Here is a 19,098-nt window from a genome sequence, read left to right as displayed (position 1 = left end):
AACCCCATATGGTATACCTTTATTAGGTTCCTATCTCTTATTCCATTTTTTTTTTTTTTTTTTTTTGAGATGGAGTCTTGCTCTGTCACCAAGCCAGAGAGCAGTGGCGCGACCTCGGCTCACTGCAATCTCCATCTCCTGGGTTCAAGTGATTCTCCTGCCTCAGCCTCCCGAGTAGCTGGGACTACAGACGCCCACCACCACGCTCGGCTCATTTTTGTAGTTTTAGTAGATACAGGGTTTCACCATGTTGGCCGGGATTGTCTCCATCTCCTGAACTTGTGATTCACCCACCTCGGCTTCCCAAAGTGCTGGGATTACAGGCATGAGCCGCCGTGACCGGCCTTTTTTTTTTTTTTTGACACAGTATCACTCAGTTGCCCAGGCCATAGTCCAGTAGTGCGATGTTGGCTCACTGCAACCTCTGCCTCCCAGGTTCAAGCGATTCTCCTGCCTCAGCTTCCTGAGTAGCTGGGATTACAGACATGTGCCACTACTCCTGGCTATTTTTCTTTTTTTTCTTGTATTTTTAGTAGAGATGGGGTTTCACCATGTTGGCCAGGCTGATTTCGAACTCCTGACCTGAAGTGATCCACCTGCCTTAGCCTCCCAAAGTGCTGGGATTACAGGCATAAGCCACCACACTAGGCCCCACATGGGAAGCCTCTTATTCTTATTTTATTTTATAGAGATGGGTTTTTGCCATGTTGCCCAGGCTAGTCTCCAATGCCTGGGCTCCAGCAATCCCCCTGCCTCAGCCTCTCAAAGTGCTGGGATTACAGGCGTGAGCCACCACACCTAGCCCCTCTTATTCTTATGCTGTGACACTTCAACTTCTTACTTTTTCCAGTTGTCATTTTGAATATAGGTATATTAACAAAGTAACTGCCATCTCTATCATCAAAACAGAAGTATATATGTGACTTCATAATCTTGGGCAACTGAATCTAATGAAGTAAAGACTTTAAAACCTTTGCTAGCCAAGCACATAAACATTGGCTCCCAGGAAACAAGAGCTGGTTTGCTATTTATTAAAGAAAAAATCTTTTTTTTTTTTTTTTGACACAGAGTCTCGCTCTGTCACCCAGGCTGGAGTGCAATGGCATGATCTTGGCTCACTGCAACCTCCACCTCCCGGGTTCAAGTGATTCTCCTGCCTCAGCCTCCTGAGAAGCTGGGACTACAGGCACGTGCCACCACGCCCGGTCAATGGCTGGCTAATTTTTTTTGTATTTTTAATAGAGATGGGATCTCATTGTGTTAGCCAGAATGGTCTTGATCTCCTGACCTCATGATCCCCTGGCCTCGGCCTCCCAAAGTGCTGGGATTACAGGCGTGAGCCACCACACCCAAGCTAAAGAAAAATCTTTAAGTAATAATTTATTTACAATAAATCCTTAATAAATTTAAAATAAGAGTACTGCTGAAGCAACACTGAAAGCCTGGGAAAGCAAGAAGTTTGTGAATCATAGATTTTACCTCTGGGCCTCAGTTTCCCAAGGTGATCTTTATCTGCAGACTATTGGAGGTCCCAACTACTAAACATGACCAAACCTTTTAACAGAAACAAATTAACTGTGGAGCTGAAGGCCTAGCTTTGGAATATCAGACTTCTCATTTTATTCCAAATTCTGATTTTCTTTTAAGAGACTAGGTCATATTATGTTGCCCAGGCTGGAGTGCAGTGGCTATTTGCACGTGCAGTCATGGTGTGCTATAGCCTTGAACTCCTAGACTCAAGTGATCCTCCTGCCTCAGCCTCCCAAGTAGCTGGGACTACAGGTGCATGCCACCATGCCTAACTGCAAATCCAGATTCTTTTTTTTTTTTTCTTTTTATTTTGTGAGACAGAGTCTTGCTCTGTTGCCTAGGCTGGAGTGCAGTGGCGCGATCTCGGCTCACTGCAAGCTCCACCTCCCGGTTCATGCCATTCTCCTGCCTCAGCCTCCTGAATAGCTGGGACTATAGGCGCCCGCCGCCACTCCTGGCTAACTTTTTGTGTTTTTAGTAGAGATGGGGTTTCACCGTGTTAGCCAGGATGGTCTCGATCTCCTGACCTCATGATCCGCCCACCTCGGCCTCCCAAAATGCTGGGATTACAGGCGTGAGCCACTGTGCCTGGCCTCAAATCCAGATTCTTATAGTGACAGTTGGTTGGATGGTTCTCTTCTAGAAATAGCAGCTCAAAGATTGCACACTCATTGCTGGAAATATATATATATATATATTTTTGAGATGGAGTCTCACTCTGTTGCCCAGGTTGGAGTGCAATGGCACGATCTTGGCTCACTGCAACCTCCACCTCTCAAGTTCAAGCAATTCTTCTGCCTCAGCCTCCTGAGTAGCTGGGACTACATGCACTTGCCACCACGCCCAGCTAATTTTTGTATTTTTAGTAGAGATGGTGTTTCACCATGTTGGTCAGGCTGGTCTTGAACTCCAGACCACATGATCCACCCGCCTTGGCCTCCCAAAGTGCTGGGATTACAGGCACGCATCACCACGCCTGGCCTCCTGGAAACATTTCTAAAACCCAGGTGAATACGCCTCCTAGGTTTTCCAAGTTGGCAAAAACTCGGGGATAAGTGACAGATGGATTTGGGAAATTGCAAAAGTGTAGCCCAAAGCTAGTATAGTTTATGCCTTATAAAAGAATGGCTCAAAGTAGCTTTTCCTTTAATTAAATATTTATGTTATAGCCAGAAACAGCGAGTGGTCTTTGTGTGGCCAGGACTGGCTTACAATATATCTATCTATTTAAGAAGGAAAATGAATGGCCATGAAATATTAATTCTCTCCGTGTTAACAATAGATTCTGCTCTTTCTCTGCCTGAAGGCAAACAAAAAGGCTAGAGATAACCAATACGCTGCATTTGGAAACACACTTTAATAAAAAGACTGGGAGGGCAGGTTCAATTACGAAGTGGATCTGAGGTTTTAGTGAAGCCAGATGATGAGAAATATTAAGCCCTTTACCATTTATCTGGGGGCCACGAAGGTGAACTTTTTTACTTTAGTTGCATTTTCTCCTCTTTAGAATGGGGAAAATAACATGAGAGGACCAATTTTTCCATGAAGCTTAGATTACTAACTGCTATATCAATTTCCCAAACTCTTATATGACCCTTGCAAAAGATAATCTGTTGCAGCAAACTAATCTCAAGTATAATTTTGTTTTTAGTTTTTCTTCAATCTGAAAATTCAGAAATGATCATGAACCAGAGCATGCAAATTCCTCTTATTTAGTTTTGTTATATTTTATTATACAAATTTATTTTTTGCACAGTTGTGCAATAAAGGAGAAAAATTAAAGTGATGAGAAAAATATGGCATTCTTTGATGTTGAGTCTAGGGCACATGGGTTCTAAAACTGCTGAATTGGAAAGCCATTTGCTCTCAAGACACTGTAAAACAATGCCAAGAGCTAAATATTTAAAAGGTAATTAGGATATCTAAACCTAGGCTTGGAAATATTTTTAAAGCTTAAATACCTAAGTAAAGAACAACTGTTTTTTTTTTTTTTTTTTTTTTTGAGACGGAGTCTTGCTCTGTCGCTCGGGCTGGAGTGCAGTGGCCGGATCTCAGCTCACTGCAAGCTCCACCTCCCGGGTTTACGCCATTCTCCTGCCTCAGCCTCCGGAGTAGCTGGGACTACAGGCGCCCGCCACCTCGCCCGGCTAGTTTTTTGTATTTTTAGTAGAGACGGGGTTTCACCGTGTTAGCCAGGATGGTCTCGATCTCCTGACCTTGTGATCCGCCCGTCTCGGCCTCCCAAAGTGCTGGGATTACAGGCTTGAGCCACCGCGCCCAGCAAGAACAACTGTTTTAAAACAGCCACTTAGATAGAAGTATGAGTGAAAAAAAAAATCCCAGGAGATTTAGGCCAGAAACTAGTTACCCCACAATAAGATTTTAGTTAGCCTTGGAAGGAAGCTTTCCTGATATATTCATGCACTTTGCATGAACAATTTTTTTTTCTCTTAACACACAATTCACAACAGTTTAGGATCTCCTATAGAAAACACACTTTTTTTTTTTTTAAACACGGAATCTTGCTCTGTTGCCAGGCTAGGGTGCAGTGGTGTGATCTTGGTTCACTGCAACCTCCACCTTCCAGGTTCAAGTGATTCCCCTGCCTCAGCCTCCTAAGTAGCTGGGATTACAGGCATGCGCTACCATGCCCAGCTAATTTTTAAAATTTTTTTTTAGTAGAGACAGGGTTTCACTGTGTTAGCCAGGATGGTCTAGATCTCCTGACCTCGTAATCCGCCCACCTTAGCCTCCCAAAGTGCTGGGATTACAGGCATGAGCCACCATGCCCAGCCTTTTCTTTTTTTGAGACCAAGTCTCAGTCTGTCACCCAGTCTATTGCCCAGGTTAGAGTGCAGTGGCATGATCTTGGCTCACTGCAACCTCTACCTCCTGGGTTCAAGCGATTCTCCTGCCTCAGCCTCCCAAATAACTGGGACTACAGGTGTGTGCCACCATGCCCAGCTAATTTTTGTATTTTTAGTAGAAACAAGGTTTCACCATATTGGCCAGGCTGGTCTCGAGCTCCTGACCTCGTGATACACCCACTTTGGCCTCCCAAAGTGTTGGGATTGCAGGCGTGAGCCATCATGCCTGGCCTTTTTTTTGGAGACATGGTCTCGCTCTGTCAACAAGGCTGAAGTCGCAGTGGCACAATCTCAGCTCACTGAAACTTTCACCTCCCTGGTTCAAGGGATTCTCCTGCCTCAGCCTCCCGAATAACTGGGACTACAGGCGCACATCAGCATGCCCTGGCTTATTTTTGTATTTTTAGTAGGGATGAGGTTTCACCATGTTGACCAGATTGGTCTCAAACACCTAACCTCAAGTGATCCTCCCACCTCAGCCTCTCAAAGTGCTGGGATTACAAGCGTGAACCATTGAGCCTGGCCACGAACTCTTTAAAAGTATTAGTTTTGTTTACTTCTCTTGAGTTCACTTATAAGCAAGAGTACTGCTGGATCATTGTCGAATGCCCAGGAAAGCAAGATGCTCATGGATCCTAAGTTTTACCTCTGGGCCTCAGTTTCCTGACTTGATCTTTATCTGCAGACTAGTGGAGGCCCTAGCCAACCAAGAGCTAAACATGACCAAGTCTGAAAACAATAAATTAACTGTGGAGTGGAAGGTTTAGCTCTAAAATAGTAAGATTCTTATTTTATTCCAGATTTACTCTGAATTTGATTTCACTCAAGTTGAAATTAAGTTGGCTCACACTAGCAAATATTAATTGAATATATTAGTTTTATTAATAAAATCTCTTTCTGAGCTAATCCAAAACTGTGCCTAACAATGTTTATCACACCAATGGATTTACAATTAGTTTCATTGTACTAAATATAGTGTGATCCGAAATGCCACCATCACCAAGCTCTAGTCATCACTCAAAATCTGTATGGATGAGCCTCTACTTTGGTTCTTGGCTTTTTTTGTGTGTGTGTGAGATGGAGTCTCACTCTGTCGCCGGGCTAGAGTGCAGTGGTGAGATCTCGGCTCACTGCAACCTCTGACTCCTGGGTTCAACCAATTCTCTGCCTCTCCTGAGTAGCTGGGATTACAGGTGCTCGCCACCATGCCAGCCTAATTTTTGTATTTTTAGTAGAGACAGGGTTTCACTCGTTTGGCCAGGCTGATCTTAAACTCCGGACCTCGTGATCCACCCACCTCGGCCTCCCACAGTGCTGGGATTACAGGTGTGAACCACAGCGCCTGGCTAGTTCCTGGCCTCTTGCCAAGTTGTCTGCTGAATCTGGGGCCCAGGCTTGAATCCTGCCTCCTCTGTGGTTAGAGCCTCGACAGTGCAAAATCCTCTCTACTTTAGCTGGGGTGGACTGTGTCTTCATGGCTCTGCCACTGGCTGAGGTGTAATTCAAGCAGATAAATTTCCCTGGAACTAAGATGATAATCTGTGTGATTGTAGTAATACTGATACTGGATGGACTACCATCTCCTCAGCACCTACCAGATTAGACCTTTGGACAGTAAAATTAGACTGTATGCAGGTCTCTGGACTATTAGTCACCCCTGGGGAGGGGGGCAGCACAGTTAAGATAACTCCCTTTATCATCAGTCCCACTATTTACCAACATACTCTACAATTCCTTCATTCCTATCCCTTGTAACTCCAATATGCCTCAAGGGAAGGCTATACATCATTCTGGTACTTACCATCCCAGAAGGACTTGTGGGAAAATAGGGCTCCCCCCTGCTTTTTTTTTTTTTGAGACGGGAGTCTCGCTCTGTCGCCCAGGCTGGAGTGCAGTGGTGCGATCTCGGCTCACTGCAAGCTCCACCTCCCGGGCTCAGGCCATTCTCCTGCCTCAGCCTCCCAAATAGCTGGGACTAGAGGCACCCGCCACCACGCCCGGCTAATTTTTTCGTATTTTTGGTAGAGACGGGGCTTCACTGCGTGTTAGCCAGGATGCTCTCGATCTCGTGACTTTGTGATCCGCTTGTCTCGGGCTCCCAAAGTGCTGGGATTACAAGCGTGAGCCACCGCGCCCAGCCAGGGCTCCCTTCTTTGGTACATAGTAGAGGTATTTATGAAAATGAGAGACTAGAAGTAGCTTTGACATAATTTTTACCTAAGAAACTAAAGCATATGGAAATTTCTGGTTATGCCACGACATTCAGCTGACACGCAGTTTCAAAAGATCATACCAACTTTAATAAATATTTCCCATCCCCCCTCCCAAAAAAGAAGTATTTCCCATCCTGCATATTCCTAAAGAAGGTAAAATTAAATGACAAATTTGGCTGGGCGCGGTGGCTCAGGCCTGTAATTCTAGCACTTTGGGAGGCGCAGGCAGGTCAGTCAGCGCTCAGGAGTCCAAGACCAGCCTGGGCAACAGGGTGAAATCCCGTCTCTACCAAGAGTGCTGGGATTTCAGGTTTGAGCCACTGCACGGGGCCTAAAATCTATTTTTTCTTTTAAATGACCAGATCTTGCCTGTAATCCCAGCACTTTGAGAGGCCAAGGAGGATCACTTGAGGTCTCGAGTTTGAGGCCAGCCTGGTTAACTAACATGGTGAAACCCTGTCTCTATTAAAAATACAAAAATTAGCTGGGGATGGTGGCAAGCGCCTGTAATCCCAGCTACATGGGAGGCTGAGGCAGGAGAATTGCTTGAACCCAGGAGGCAGAGGTTGCAGTGAGCCAAGATTGTGCCATTGCACTCCAGCTTGGGCAATAGGAGCGAAACTCCATCTCAAAAAAAAAAAAAAGGAAAAAAAATTTAAGTGACTATCCTGCAGGTATAGACTTGTATTCATTCATTTAATAAGTATTTCAGTGTCAATTATCCAATGTAGTTTTTTTTTTTTTTTTTTTTTGAGACAGGGTCTTTGTTGCCCAGGCTGGAGTATGGTGGCACGATCATGGCTCACCGCAGCCTCAGCTGCCCAGGCTCAAGTGATCTTGTCAGCTCAGCTTCCTGAGTAGCTGGGACTACAGGCACTTGCCACCATGCCTGGATGATTTTTGCATTTTTTGTAAAGACAGGGTTTCACCATGCTGCGGCTGGGCTTGAACCCCTGGACTCAAGCATTCTGCTCCTTGGCCCCACAAAGTGCTGGGATTACAGGTGTAAGCCACCATGCCCAGCCCAATGTCGGTTTATCTATCCCTGAAGAAAAAGCTATAATGGTTCAGTTAGTGTCTCCAGGGCAACTTACTCTTCTCTATTTAAAAAATCACATATTAACTACGGAAAACTGCTCTAAGTTTTCCCTAATTAGAACACCTTAGTTAGGAGGTTCTCCAAGTGTGTTCGCTGAGACCAGCAATAGCAGCAGCATGTGGGAATTCGTTAGGAATGCAAATTATTTTTTTTTTTTTTGAGACGGAGTCTTGCTCTGTCGCCCAGGCTGGAGTGCAGTGGCCGGATCTCAGCTCACTGCAAGCTGCTCCTCCCGGGTTTACACCTTTCTCCTGCCTCAGCCTCCCGAGTAGCTGGGACTACAGGCGCCCGCCACCTCGCATGGCTAGTTTTTTGTATTTTTAAGTAGAGACGGGGTTTCACCAGGTTAGCCAGGATGGTCTTGATCTCCTGACCTTGTGATCCGCCCGTCTCGGCCTCCCAAAGTGCTGGGATTACAGGTTTGAGCCACTGCGCCCGGCCGGGAATGCAAATTCTTAGGCCCTAACCCAGACCTGGTGATTCAGATGCATACTCGTTTGAGAACCTGCATTAGATTAGGCATAATGATCACATTCAGACTCCACCATTAATAAGCAGTTGACTCAGTAGCACCCCATCTTACTAGATGACATAGTATGCTCTCTATAAACACAAGAAAAACCAAGTGTATAATTTATGTCAAAAGTACTCTGGGACTCTAAACTTAATCTTCATTCATGTGTAAGACTGAGGCTTGTTTTTTAACTAGTGAACACCAAACACAGGTCAGTATTATCCACAAGATAAATAGGCAGTAACTCTATGTTCCAGTTTGCCTCCTGGTTATATCTGGTGTTATGACATAGTTATTCTTGACACCTTTCCTTTCTCTCAAAAGGTTCCCAGTTTAGACAGTAAGTTATTGGCTACATGTTGGGTGGCAAAGGTGGCAGGATCACTAGATCCAGGTCAAGCCTGCCATGAGCCATGACTGTGCCACTGCACTCTAGCTCGGGCAACAGAGAGAGACCCTGACAGCTCACTGCAGCCTCCACCTCCTGGGATCCAGTGATCCTCCCGCCTCAGCATCCAGAGTAGCACCTCAGCCACTGTGCCTGGCCCACCCATCCTATTAATAAAAGATAAAATAGGGGCTGGGTGCAATGGCTCACACCTGTAATCTCTGCACTTTGGGAGGCTGAGGCAGGCAGACTGCTTGAGCTCAGGAGTTCCAGACTAGCCTGGGCGATATGGGGAAACCCCGTCTCTACCAAAAATAGAAAAATTAGTCAGGCATGGGCCAGGTGCAGTGGCTCATGCCTGTAATTCCAGCAGTTGGGGAGGTCGAGGTGGGTGAATCACCTGAGCTCAGAGAGTTTGAGAACAGCCTGGGCAACATGGTGAAGCCCTGTCTCTACTAAAATACAAAAACAATTACATAGGCATGGTGGCATGTGCCTGTAATCCCAGCTACTCAGGAGGCTGAGGTGGGAGGATCACTTGAGCCTGGGAGGTGGCAGTTGCAGTGAACTGAGATGGTGCCACTGCACTCCAGCCTGGGTAACATAGCCAGATACTGTCTCCAAATAATAATAATAATGATAATAATAATAATAATAAAAATGAGTAAATCACAAATTTGGAGTTTTCTTTTTTTTTTTTTTTTTTGAGACGGAGTCTCGCTCTGTCACCCAGGCTGGAGTGTAGTGGCCGGATCCTGGCTCACTGCAAGCTCCGCCTCCCGGGTTCACGGCATTCTCCTGCCTCAGCCTCCCGAGTAGCTGGGACTACAGGTGCCCGCCACCTTGCCCGGCTAGTTTTTTGTATTTTTTTAGTAGAGACGGGGTTTCACCATGTTAGCCAGGATGGTCTCAATCTCCTGACCTTGTGATCCACCCGTCTCGGCCTCCCAAAGTGCTGGGATTACAGGCTTGAGCCACCGCGCCCGGCCTGGAGTTTTCTTTTATAAAAAACAAAAATACTAAATAGGGCAGTAAAATATATTAACATTGAATCCTGAAAAATTCTCACCATTTCACTAAGCCTCATTTAACAAAAATAATTTGTGTTCTAACACAATATTTTTAACTCCAAAATAATCCAAATATAAAATTAGTGGGAAGAGGTCAGGCACAATGGCTCACACCTGTAATTCCTGCACTTTGGAAGGCAGAGGCGAGTGGATCACCTGAAGTCAGGAGTTCGAGAGCAGCCTGGCCAACATGATGAAACCCTGTCTCTACTAAAAATACCAAAAATTAGCTGGGCGTGGTGGTGCGCACCTGTAATCCCAGCTACTCAGAAGGCTGAGGCAGGAGAATTGCTTGAACCCGGGAGGCAGAGGTTGCAGTGAGCGGAGATTGCACCACTGCACTCCAGCCTGGGTGCCAATAGCAAACTACCACCTCAAAAAAAAAAAAATTAGTGTGAAGAATTAAAGTGGGCAAATTTTCCTTCCATAACCCATAGCACAGCAGCTGCATTGCAGTCAAACAAGGAAATGTGCTGCACCTTACAAGTCCTTCAGAAAAGCCTTTTATGGTGCCTCTAATTACTGTGTACATTTTTTTGTTTGTTTTTTCTTGAGATGGAGTCTTTCTCTGTCCCCAGGCTAGAGTGCAGTGGCACAATGTCGGCTCACTGGAACCTCCACAAAAACAAAAACACCACACTCTAATTTCCTTTCTTGAACAGAAAATTAGAAGTTTCCAAAACATCTTCTTTTTTGTTGCTTTCTACATACTGATTTTCATTTATTTATTTGAGATGGAGTTTGGCTTTTTTTGCCCAGGCTGGAGTGCAATGGTGCAATCCCAGCTCACTGTAACCTCAGCCTCCCAGGTTCAAGCAATTCTCCTGCCTCAGCCTCCCAGGTAGCTGGGATTACAGGCATGTGCCACCATGCCTGGCTAGTTTTGTATTTTTAGTAGAGATAGCGTTTCACCATGTTGGCCAGGCTGATCTTGAACTCCTGACCTCATGATCTGTCCGCCTCAGCCTCCCAAAGTGTTGGGATTACAGAAGTGAGCCACCACACCCAGCCCTAATACTGATTTTCTTACCAGAAAGAAGCAACCATTTATTAAGGTACAACACAATCACACTGTCATTGTGGCAGTAATCCCTGCTGCTAGTTCCTTTGATTTCAGCTAAGATTCTGCAGCCCACAAGGCACTTGAGATTTTTCTCTCAACTGAAGGTGCCTGAGAGCTGAGTCTTCTGGGAGTGTCCATGGTCTTTAGACCCATGTCCAAGATCATGTGTTTTCACTGATCTTGCAGATAGACATTAAGGTTTATTATTATTATTATTATTATTATTATTATTATTATGACAGGGTTTCACTCTTGTTGCCCAGGCTGGAGTCCAATAGTGCGATCTCAGCTCACTGCAACCTCTGCTTCCTGGGTTCAAGCGATTCTCCTGCCTCAGCCTCTCGAGTAGCTGGGATTATGGGCATGTGCCACCACACATGCCACCACACCTGGCTAATTTTGTATTAGTAGAGGCAGGGTTTCTCCACGTTGGTCAGGCTGGTCTGGAACTCCCAACCTCAAGTGATCTGCACGTCTTGGCCTCCCAAAGTGCTGGAATTACAGGTGTGAGCCACCACGCCTGGCCCCAAATATTGGTTTTTTTTTTTCCCCCAAATATTCTTAAAGATACACATTTTGTAACATTCTTTGGATTATCTTCAACATTTTTATTTAATGGCTCTGCATTAGTGAATATTTTCAGAGGATTAAGGCCTGATCTTTGCTTCTTCAAAATACAGCTTTATATAGCCTGGTACTATATTTTGAAATTACATTTTATTAACAACAAAAACAGGCTGGGATTATTTGTTCCAAGGAGTTCTATGTCCCTTGTGATGGTGGTTCATCATTGGATTCACTGAAAGGAATGGAAGCACGAGTTCTCTCTTCTAGTTGGACTATATTCCTTTGCCACTTCAGGGTATGACTTTTGCGTTTTGTAATAGGATTAAGATGCTTCTTTTCTTCATCAGTAAGCCTATTTTCATCCAAACTACAAGACCTTATGATTAAGGTTTTAGAATTGTTAAGATCAAAGTAGACAGTGCAGAAGTTGGCCAGGCACAGTGGCTCTCACCTGTAAGCCCAGCACTTTGGGAGGCTGAGGCAGGCAGACGGCTTGAGCTCAGGAGTTTGAGATTAGCCTGCGCAACATGGTGAAACCTCGCTCATCTAAATAAAAAATTAGCTGGGTGTGGTGGGCCACGCCTGTTGGCTACTTGGGAGGCTGAGGTGGGAGGATCACCTGAGCCTAGGAGACAAATGTTGCAGTGAGCTGAGATTGCACCACTACACTCCAGCCTGATAGAGACCCTGTCTCAATTTAAAAAAAGAAAAAAAAAAAAAATGGGTAGCAGAATTCTATAGTCCCTATTTAATAAAGACTGCTTCCTAAGTCAATGAAAGTTATTTCTAATTCCAAGTAGTTACACAAGAGGCAGTGGTTAGGAATCGTGTACATACTGAAGTGTGTTGAATATTACAGAAAATTTTGAGGAGTCAAGAGTGTAAATATGTAAAGTCTATCACTGTAGCTTTTTTTTTTTAAGACTTTAAAGTTTTTAGTGTTACTTTTTAGAAAAGAGTAATTTTCTAGGATTCTGGCTTAATTATTATTATTTTTTGAGTTGGAGTCTCGCTCTGTCACCTAGGCTGTAGTGCAGTGGCACAATCTTGGCTCACTGCAACCTGCAACTCCTGGGTTCAAGTGATTCTCCTGCCTCAGCCTCCCAAGTAGCTGGGATTACAGATGCCCACCACCACACCCAACTACTTTTTGCACTTTTTTTTTTTTTTTTTTTTGAGACGGAGTCTCGCTCTGTCACCCGGACTGGAGTGCAGTGGCCAGATCTCAGCTCACTTCAAGCTCTGCCTCCTGGGTTTACGCCATTCTCCTGCCTCAGCCTCCCCAGTAGCTGGGACTACAGGCGCCCGCCACCTCGCCCGGCTAGTTTTTTGTATTTTTTTAGTAGAGACGGGGTTTCACCGTGTTAGCCAGGATGGTCTCGATCTCCTGACCTCGTGATCCGCCTGTCTCGGCCTCCCAAAGTGCTGGGATTACAGGCTTGAGCCACCGTGCCCGGCCAATCTTTTTGCACTTTTAGTAGAGACAGGGTTTTGCCATGTTGGCCAGGCTGGTCTCAAACTCCTGACCTCAGGTGATTCACCCGCTTTGGCCTCCCAAACCAAAGTGTTGGGATTACAGGCGTGAGCCATCATGCCTGGGCGGATTCAGGCTTAATTCTGTAAGAAATATTATATTCTTATATTTCCTGCATTGGCCTACTACAATGACTAAACCACAAATTAGAAATATAAAAATAGGCATCCAGAACATAAAAAGGGTAGGAAAATTAGGTATCATCACAGACCTAGTTTATGATGTGATGAAACTTTTTGGCTTGGTCAACATCAGGTGAAAGAATATAAAAAGAAACTAGTTTTTACTTCTGAATAAATACCCAAATTAGGAAAGGCAATAACACGTTCTTCTTCCCTCATTTTTCTCTAAAATCAATTTTTTTTTTTGAAATGGGGTTTCCCTCTTGTTGCCCAGGCTGGAGTGCTATGGTGTGATCTCGGCTCACTGCAACCTCCGCCTCTAGGGTTCAAGTGATTCTTCTGCCTCAGCCACCCAAGTGGCTAGGATTACAGGTGTCCGCCACCACGCCTGGCTAATTTTTTTTTTGTATTTTTAGTAGAGATGGAGTTTCACCATATTGGCCAGGCTGATCCTGAACTCCTGACCTCAGGTGATCCACTCGTCTTGTCCTCCCAAAATGCTGGGATTACAAGCGTGAGCCACTGTGCCCTAGCCAAAATCAATTTTTCTGTGTGCAACTTGCTTTTTTCCTTAGTCATCTCAATTTCTACTTCCAAAGATATTATTTTATAAGAAATTTACCCCTAAGTAACAATATGATTGAAAGGTTCAGTCTTTTTCTCTGTCATCCCAATTTTATTCTGATTTAAATTCATCTGGAGGAAAAAAAGCCTCATAAATGTACTTTATATGTTTCTTATTAACAATATACTCTTTTCAAGGAACTCTATCATTACTGTCTTTTACTATCATCACTCTTTTAGTTAAAAGTTTATCTTCAAGATTGTCCCTTGAAAAACAAAAAACAAACAAACAAAAAAACACTTTGTGGGCCAGGCATGGTGGCTCACGCCTGTAATCCCAACATTTTGGGAGGCCATGGTGGGTGGCCCACTTGAGGCTAGGAGTTTAAGACCAGCCTGACCAACATGGCAAAACCCCATCTCTACTAAAAGCACAAAAAACTTAGCTTGGTGTGGTGGTGCATGCCTGTAATCCCAGCTGCTCAGGAGGCTGAGGCACCAGAATTGTTTGAACTTGGGAGGTAAACGTTGCAGTGAGCCTAGATGGCACCACTGCACTCCAGCATGGGGAACAGAGCGAGACCCTATCTCAAAAAAAAAAAAGAAAGAAGGAAAAAAAACATTTTCAACAACTGTTTCATCTCACCTTAAAGATGAAGGAAATATTTATATCATAATTATATAATAATTATAGATCAATCTCTAATCTAGTTTTGGAGGTCAACAAGCCATATGACCACAAACAGTAACTTAAGACAAAAATTGGTCTAAAAGAATTTGAGGTATTGTAATCCATTTTTTAGTAATAGCCATGTGAATTCCATTTAGCCTAAGTCACACATAAATGGCACTTTACATTTTTATATTCATCTATTTAGAACACCTAGCCATTATTCTAACAAAATAAAATAAAATAAACTATAGGCCAGGTGCAGTGGTTTACGCCTGTAATCCCAGCACTTTGGGAGACCAAGGTGGGTGGAACACCTGAGGTCAGGAGTTCGAGACCAGCCTGGCCAATGTGGTAAAAAAACCTCATCCCTACTAAAAATACAAAATTAGCTGGACATGGTGGCAGACATCTGTAATCCCAACTACTTGGGAGGCTAAGGCAGGGGAATTGCTTGAACTCGGGAGGCAGAGGTTGCAGTGAGCCGAGATCAAGCCACTGCATTCCAGCCTGGGCGACAAAGCAAGACTCCATCTCAAAACAAAACAAAACAAAACTCTAATATACCATATATTTTATATGACAGTGAAACATTCCAGTAAAATTTATTTAAATACAAAAATCCTAATAATCTCTTACGGATTCCATTAAGTTTTCACTAGTAAAACTTGGAAGACAAAATGTCATTTAACCTTACATTCCTTTAGAGCAGGGTTTCTAAAACTGGACACTATTGACATTTTTGGCTGGATCATTTCTTGTTGTGGAGAGCTGTCCTCTGCAACAAAGGATTTTTAGTGATATCTTTGGCCTCTACCAACTAGATGCCAGTAGCACCCACCCAATTGTGACACCAAAAAACCCTCATTAGACACTGCCAAATGTCCTCTAAGGGATAAATTCACCCTCTGTTGAGAACCACTCATATTTCCTACTGTTTTTATTCTACAGTGAAGTCACCTCATGTATCCACTAAAATTCTGAAGGAAGTACACAGGTTAATTAAAAAATATATCTTTAATTAAAGACTTAAGGCATCATACTGACATCTACGGGCTTGGTACTGAACTGTACATTTGACATACACTGCATTTTTTTTTTAAACCCTCAAAATTAAAAGCAATATAGATGCTATTCTGGGAAAGTAGAAAAATTAATTGAAAGCAGTAACACTGACATCAGGACAACTAATATTATGTAAAGTCTAACGCATACAAGAACAATACTAGTTCTCTATTGCTTCTTTCTTTCTGATACACTGTCTTTTGGATAAACTGAATTTTTTTTTTTTTTGAGATGGAGTTTCATTCTTGTCGCCCAGGCTGGAGTGCAGCTGCACGACCTCGGGTGACTGCAACCTCCGCCTCCTTGGTTCAAGTGATTCTCCTGCCTCAGCCTCCCAAGTAGCTGGGATTACAGGCACCCACCACCATGCCCAGCTCATTTGTATATTTTTAGTAGAGACGAGGCTTCACCATGTTGGCCAGGCTGGTCTCAAACTCCTAACCTCAGGTGATCCACCTGCCTCGGCCTCCCAAAATGTTGGGATTACAGTTGTGTAATCCCACCGTAGGCCACCGTGCCGGCCTAAACTGAATTTTTAATGAATGCTTACTGATCAAGAGGGGATTTTTTGGTGATGAGTTAAAAAAAAATTTGTTTCAAAAAACTTGCAAAAATTAAGCATCATGCTATTTTATGATTTTGACTGAAATTTTAACGTATGAACTAAAAATTTTAAAACCTAATAATTCTATAAATAAAATTAAAAATTTCTAGGCATTTTCATAAAAGAAATTTGGTAATTAAATACTACAGTCAATTAAACTGATGAACTTTATTGGAGTTAAAACTATAACAAAGTTCATCCTAAAACACTTTGCAATGCAAAATTATTTCACTCGAGGAGTGTTTAATAATTTGAAGGCTAGGAATTACAAGCAATTTTCAAAAGCAGAAACTCACATTCGTAAAACTTTATACATCATTTGAACTAAAAGACATGTATACTAATAAAATCAAACATGCATCACCTTCAAACATTCTTATATCATGATTTTTATATATTACATTATTTAACACCATTCCTCATCACTACATGGATTTTATCATACACTTGCACCATTCTCCTTGGATTTTTGATCTTTGTCTTCATTCTTTACATTATCCTATAAGACAACAGAGAAGGAAAAAGTATATTTTACTAGATTCTCTTAAATGTTACTTTGATATTAGAGCATAATGGTATTCAGTTTGGTATACTTTTTTCTAGTGATAAAGAACAATAAATTAATTTTAATATCTTGAAATTAATGGTGACGAAGCATTTACCTCAATTCTGCCCAAGAATAAATGGGGTCTAAAAATGCAGTGAATGGGGCAGGTGTGGTGGCAGATGCCTGTAATCTCAGCACTCTGAGAGGCCAAGATAGGAGGGCTGCTTCGCCCAGGAGTTGGAAACCAGCCTGGGCAAGATGGTGAAACCCCATCTCTAAAAAAATATAAAAATTAGCTGGGTGTGCTGGAGCACACCTGTAGTCCCAGCTAATCAGGGGGCTGAGGTGGGAGGATCACATGAGCCTGGGAGGCAGAGGCTGCAGTGAGCCAAGATAGCACCGCTAACAATCCAGCCTGGGCAAAAGTGCAAGACTCTGTCTCAAAAAAACAAAACAAAACAAAAAACCAAACAACAACAACAACAAGAAAAAAACCACAGAGAAGTGAAGTGAATGGTTTAGTTCAAACTTATACTCTGGATTAAAAAGAAATATAGGCCGGGCGCAGTGGCTCAAACCTGTAATCCCAGCACTTTGGGAGGCCGAGACGGGCGGATCACGAGGTCAGGAGATCGAGACCATCCTGGCTAACATGGTGAAACCCCGTCTCTACTAAAAAATACAAAAACTAGCCGGGCGAGGTGGCGGGCGCCTGTAGTCCCAGCTACTCGGGAGGCTGAGGCAGGAGAATGGCGTGAACCCGGGAGGCGGAGCTTGTAGTGAGCTGAGATCTGGCCACTGCACTCCAGCCTGGGCGACAGAGCGAGACTCTGTCTCAAAAAAAAAAATAAAATAAAATAAAAATAAATAAATAAATAAAAAGAAATATAAATGAAATTTGCTTTAAGAAGTCTGTACTCTTAAATCATGTTGACATTCCAACTAAGTTTTAGAAAAACAACACCTTTTGGGAATCACCTTTTTTTTTAAAAAAAAAAAGATGGGGTCTCGTTCTGTTGCCCAGGCTAGAGTGCAATGGTGCAAACTAGACTCACTGCAACCTCTGCTTCCCAGGTTCAAGTGATTCTCCTGCCTCAGCCTTCCAGGTAGCTAGGTGCCTGCCACCATGTCTGGCCAATTTTTTTTGTATTTTTAGTACACATGGGGGTTTCACCATGTTGGCGAGGCTGGACTTGAACTCCTGACTTCCGCCCGCCTTGGCCTCCCAAAGTGTTGGGATTATAGGCGTGAGCCACTGTGCCTGGCCTGGGAATCACTTTTTACTCATCTCAGGAAGGACAGAATGATATCATTATTTGCTTTTAGAATAATCACTAAGAGCTTAATAACATTAAAATACATTAAAAGCATCATTTTAAAAACTATGAAAATGTTAAAAATACAACATTTCTCACCTTCTTGAGAACAGTGTGGATTTCATCCATTACCGTAGATAAGTTTCTGATTGTCTTATTCAGTTGGTTTTCAAATTGTAAATTCATGTTTTCTGAAATCTTTAAGTTTTCTTGTAACTGACTAAGGTCCTTTTTAACTTCTCTGAGTTCACCAGAGAGACTTTTGTTGGAATTCTCCAAATTTAATATGGTTTTTTCATCTTCATCTGTTTAAAAAAATCCAAAAATTAACATTTTACTTCCTAAAATTTCAAATTTAACTTTGGGGTTAAAATATTTAAGCTGTGAAAATAAAAAGCTGACTGAATTCCATAAAATGGCAATATCTGTCAATTTCACTAGCCATAAAGCACACTGCAATATTCATTATTTATTTACTTTTGAGACCAAGTCTCACTGTTGCACCGGCTTGAGCGAAGTGGCACGATCTTGGCTGGGATTACAGGCACGTGCCACCACACCCAGCTAATTTTTGTATTTTTGGAGATGGGGTTTCACCATGTTGGTCAGGCTGGTCTCAAACTCCTGACCTCAGACAATCCGCCCACCTCGGCTTCCCAAAGTGCTGGGATTATAGGCGGGAGCCACAGTGCCTGGTCTGTTTCATTTACATTTTTAACTTGTATTATTTCAAAACCTATGTTCTATTTTTAGATGATTGTATAGATTAGAGAACACAGACTGGTAAAAACTAAGTGGATGCCAGGCGCGGTGGCGCATGCCTGTAATCCCAGCACTTTGGGAGGCTGAGGTGGGCGGATCAGGAGGTCAGGAGATCGAGACCATCCTAGCTAACATGGTGAAACCCTGTCTCTACTAAAAATACCAAAAATTAGCTGGGCGTGGTGGCACACACTTGTAGTCCCAGCTACTTGGGAGGCTGAAGCAGGAGAATCACTTGAATCCTGGAGGTGGAGGTTGCAGTGAGATAGCCCCACTGTACTCCAGTCTGAATTACAGAGAGAGACTCCGTCTCAAAAAAAAAAAAAGTGGAACTAGAAGATGATTAAAATGATGCAACAGATAACAATGAACCTGAGAATGTACATGAAGACCTAAGATTCACATAAAGCTAAGCAATTTTATAACCTGAACCAGAAATAATGAAAAGTAAAGGTCCTTGCAGAGCACGGTGGTTCACGCCTGTAATCCCAACACTATGGGAGGCCGAGGTGGGTGATCCCTTGAAGTCAGGAGTTTGAGGCCAGGACCAACATGGTGAAATCCCGTTTCTACCAAAAATACAAAAAATAGCTGGGCATGGTG

General features: G+C 43.3%; 1 protein-coding gene across 11 annotated transcripts in view; it reads right to left on the bottom strand.

Annotated features, from left to right (window-relative positions):
• Positions 1-15,652: 15,652 nt before the first annotated feature.
• Positions 15,653-19,098, bottom strand: part of CCAR1 (cell division cycle and apoptosis regulator 1) — an 83,501-nt gene continuing 80,055 nt past the window's right edge. For 8 of the 11 annotated variants that reach the window (XM_026455313.1, XM_026455309.2, XM_023205067.2 and 5 more), the window contains 2 exons: positions 17,833-18,038; positions 15,653-16,369 (listed from right to left, as the gene is read on the bottom strand). In XM_026455313.1, the coding sequence (XP_026311098.1) occupies positions 16,310-16,369; positions 17,833-18,038 (266 nt within the window). In that variant the 3' untranslated portion in view covers positions 15,653-16,309. Of the gene's footprint in view, positions 16,370-17,832; positions 18,045-19,098 lie in introns of those variants that run through there. The other 3 variants (XM_026455314.2, XM_026455315.2, XM_026455316.1) reach the window with 2 other exon arrangements.

This window comes from Piliocolobus tephrosceles, chromosome 9 (genome assembly GCF_002776525.5).
Source record: "Piliocolobus tephrosceles isolate RC106 chromosome 9, ASM277652v3, whole genome shotgun sequence".
NCBI classification, from domain to species: domain Eukaryota; kingdom Metazoa; phylum Chordata; class Mammalia; order Primates; family Cercopithecidae; genus Piliocolobus; species Piliocolobus tephrosceles.
This window is presented reverse-complemented; position numbering and strand designations above follow the sequence as displayed.